This window comes from Andrographis paniculata, unplaced genomic scaffold (assembly GCF_009805555.1).
Source record: "Andrographis paniculata isolate CXL003 unplaced genomic scaffold, ASM980555v1 Contig59END, whole genome shotgun sequence".
NCBI classification, from domain to species: Eukaryota; Viridiplantae; Streptophyta; class Magnoliopsida; order Lamiales; family Acanthaceae; genus Andrographis; species Andrographis paniculata.
Genome location: NW_026137594.1, coordinates 4,884,956 through 4,888,854, shown reverse-complemented (window position 1 = coordinate 4,888,854; position 3,899 = coordinate 4,884,956). Strand labels below are relative to the sequence as shown.

General features: G+C 29.8%; 1 protein-coding gene across 1 annotated transcript; it reads right to left on the bottom strand.

Annotated features, from left to right (window-relative positions):
* Window positions 1-571: 571 nt before the first annotated feature.
* On the bottom strand, window positions 572-2,575 carry LOC127258578 (uncharacterized protein At3g27210-like). Its single transcript, XM_051285477.1, has 3 exons — window positions 1,987-2,575; window positions 1,343-1,423; window positions 572-1,205 (listed from the first exon to the last, which is right to left on the bottom strand). Exons 1-3 carry the CDS (start codon window positions 2,141-2,143, stop codon window positions 826-828), a joined length of 618 nt encoding a protein of 205 aa, XP_051141434.1. The 5' UTR covers window positions 2,144-2,575; the 3' UTR covers window positions 572-825.
* Between the last annotated feature and the right edge of the window lie 1,324 nt (window positions 2,576-3,899).

Genomic DNA, 3,899 nt, shown 5'->3' with positions numbered 1-3,899 from the left:
TCTTTTTCACGACCTTCAATTATGCATTAGGTTTGTTATCTCATATCTTTGTTCCCTCTCATCTTCAACTAACAGATGGTTTTACTAAGTCTTTGCCCATATCTTCATTTCAATCCTTTTGCACAAGTGATGAATAATGTGATACACTCGTTGGGCCATTATCAGAAAATGAGAGTTGGATTTGGACTAGATTCCTTCATGTAATTTATGTAAAATAGTGACCACTGTCCGGTGTCATATTGTAATTTAGTCTGTAAGAATTTTGTTTCTTTCATGTAATTTATGTAAAATAGTAACCACTGTCCGGTGTCACATTGTGATTTAGTTTGTTATAATTCTATTTTTTTAATTCCGTTTCAGTCCTTTGATGTATACGTATTCTTTAAAGTGCTTCTTTCATTCAATATTTAAAAAAGATTTTCGCATTGGTTTTTCTTCTTTTGTTAAAAAAAAAAAAGAAAAAAAAACACATAAATGAACTAAATTTAGTCCCAACATATATATTTGGCTTTTATTTATCGAGCAAAAGAAAACATTGATTGGGCTTCAGCCATGTACAGAGGCGTGTATATGTGTTCCTCATTTATCTTATCTTATCTTATCTTATACAGTCAGACACTGTGGAGGTGTAGAAACTTAACTCCGCAAGTGGTTTATTATCGTTCTCGTGCAAGATAAATACACCACACCACATGTTGTTTTCTTTGAGAGTTTGATTGATAAACTACAATGTAAAGTTGCCAAAAATATTAATACCCTTTGGTCTGCAGCTAGCTGAGGTGGATCGTAGGCATTAATTAATCAGCCATGGTTTTGATTTTGGTTTTAGTTTTGATTTTGAGTGGGGCTCGTCCTCTTTCTCCTCCCGGCCGGGGAGCTACGGCTGATTGGAAAGCAACACTCTGCAACAGATTTCGATGGTTTATCCCCCTCCTCCTCCTCGTCCTCGTGTGCTTTTCCATTACTGTGTCTGTGCCTGTCAGAGAAAGACGACGGGGAGCCGTTGCTGGTGGTGGATTTTGTTTCTGCCTCGGTTGTAAGATCCTTGGGCCCGAAGCTCTCCTTGAACAGCTCCAAGAGTCTCATTCTGCTCTTTATCTCTTGAGAAGAAGCTGAAGGAAAACTAATTAGGGACTTGTTTGTTTCGGTTGAGATCACACTAGTGCTGTTGTGGACTGGAGTGCTCCCCAGCGATGGAGTGAAGTCTGCATTATTATGTACACAACACATGATTAAATATGTATTCTGTATTACATACATTGTGTGTGTGTCAAATTCATATTATCATATTTACATTTATTAATTTTTACATGGAAACAAACAAGACACAAATATGTATTACCTCCTCTCACACTAAGGTAGTCATCTTCTGCATCGGATTCCAACCAAGGTTGGGAATCATAGAAGGCTTCATCTCTGCTGCCTGCAAATTAAATTAAAGTCATATGCGTAAGTCGTGCCAACAACTCTCTACCCCATGATGAATATGATTGAGGATGATAATGTTCTGTGATGTTTAAATCTGAATTTTTTAAATAATAATAATAATAAGACTATTTAATATAATATCTTTAATCATGCGCCCGTATGAAATTGTGTGCGCATAAAACCATTGACTATGACTGTGCTTGCGGAAGTTTTCAAAGACAGCCAAACAAACAATAGTTATTACAACGAAATTAGATGGAAAACATACAAAACTGCACCCCAAAAAATATTACTATTAGTTTACTAAAAAATCTTAAATGTATACATAACATATATGATGAAAACAAACGATAATTTCCCAACATAATTAAAGGCCAAATAAAAAATAACGAATTACGCGGAAACTTCTCCCCCAGAAAAAATAAAATAAAATAAAATAATAAATAAACAATCTTTAGATTTTTACACAGAATGAACAAAAAATCGAAAAAAGATAGAAGAAGAAAATAAGAATAATAGAAAACATATAATTACAAAAAGGAGATGAAAAAAATAGACCTGCGGCGGTAAAACGTCCGGATGAGTGTTGGGAATTGAGTAGAAGAGCAGCAACCGTACGATCCCCGCCGTTGACTGCTTTGACCGGCGACGGGATGGAATCCTTCCCATCGTTTAAGACACGTGGCCTGGCGGCGGACGAAAAACATAAACCCATATATACCTCCGATAACCTCGCCTTAATTTGACTGATCACACACAGTTCATTACCGGATTGAGAATCAAGCTGTAAGGATTATTTCGTGATTTAGCGGATAGAAGAAGAAAGAAGGAAAAGGACATTGAACGATAGAAATTACTCCAATTAATCAGATCGTGTTATCGGACAACGGTACGGAATATAAGAATTCGAAGAATCAAGATGATCGTTTTTTGTGATGTAGGGCTGGTCGGAATCGCGAGCCCTATCGGAAAAGGAATGGAATTATTTGGGGTGAGATATGTTTCGGAGTCGTGGAGGAGACAGCGGGGCGGCGATCCTTTCCTTTGTGTGAATATGATACGACCAAGATAGTTAGAAGGAATTTAGAAATATAGAGACAGACAAATTTGGTCGACGCGCTCTACACTCGGCTCTGCTCGGAGTGCGGTGTTTGGTGAGAATAGAAATAATTGATAATTGTTAACGAACAATAAATAAGTTATCAATTGTGTCATTATTATTTTTTTTTTATTATTTTTGTTAACTAATTATTTGAGTTTTGATTCTTCTACTTCCTCCGTCATGATTTATGTTCATTTGATCGGATAGGAAATTTAAAAAAAAGTGAATAAAAATAGAACTTTTTTTATAAAAGAAAATAAAAAATGATATTTTTTCTACTTAAAGAAAAATGGGTATAAATTTAAATAACAATTTAAAAATAAAAATAAAAATAAATTTGAATGATAAGAAATTAAGATCAACTATTTGATTTTATAAGTTATTTTATATATATATATTTTTAAAAATGTATAAGCACAATTATATGTCTTTTAATTTTAGTTTGTGAATAATTATTTGTCAATTTCAAATATTAAATCAATCATGTCATTAAGCAAATCTAGAAAATCAAGGGGGCTAATATTGTCCACAAAGGCCCAATGATTACAAGGTTATCATATCCATGAGATGTTCTCGAATATTGTTTACCAACAGATATAGTTCGGTCTTTTGTCTCATAATTATTAATATATTTTTATTTTTAATAAATTTATTAATTTTAATTATATTTAATAAATATAAATTTTTTTAATTAAATTTTTAAAGATTTAATCAAAATCTCCTTTAACTTTTATTTATTTTTAATAAATAAATATTTTTATTGATAATTAAAATTTTTAATTTTTTATAAAATTTGTTTATATTAATCATAAATAAATAAATAAATAATTTTATTTATTAATATCATATAAAATATTATTTTTTACAAAATATTATTTATATATTTTATTTAAATATAATATTTAAAATATTTAAATACAAAATTTTAATTCTTTTAACTATATATATTGATTTTTATTTCAAAAATACCATCAATAATACTCACACAAAAAATAATACTTCAATTATCATAATTTCCTATTGCTAATTTAATAACTTCATTTCCTTAAATATCATATCATTGAAAACAACACATCAAATATTTTAGAAGGAAAGAAATGAATAATATATATATATATATATTAATTTTGATATTGTTCACAAATAATTACAAGAAAATAAAAACTCAATCAAATTTTTTTTACAGTATACTATATATATGTTTAAGTAATATTACAATAAAATATACTTATTTTATTACGTAAAAATATACTTTTTTTTTTCTAAAAAATTTAACATACATTATTATTTTTTTTAAATATAAGAGAAATAAAAACATAAATATACATTTTTTTTATGACAGAAGAAGTACTTTATATCTGACGGTCTC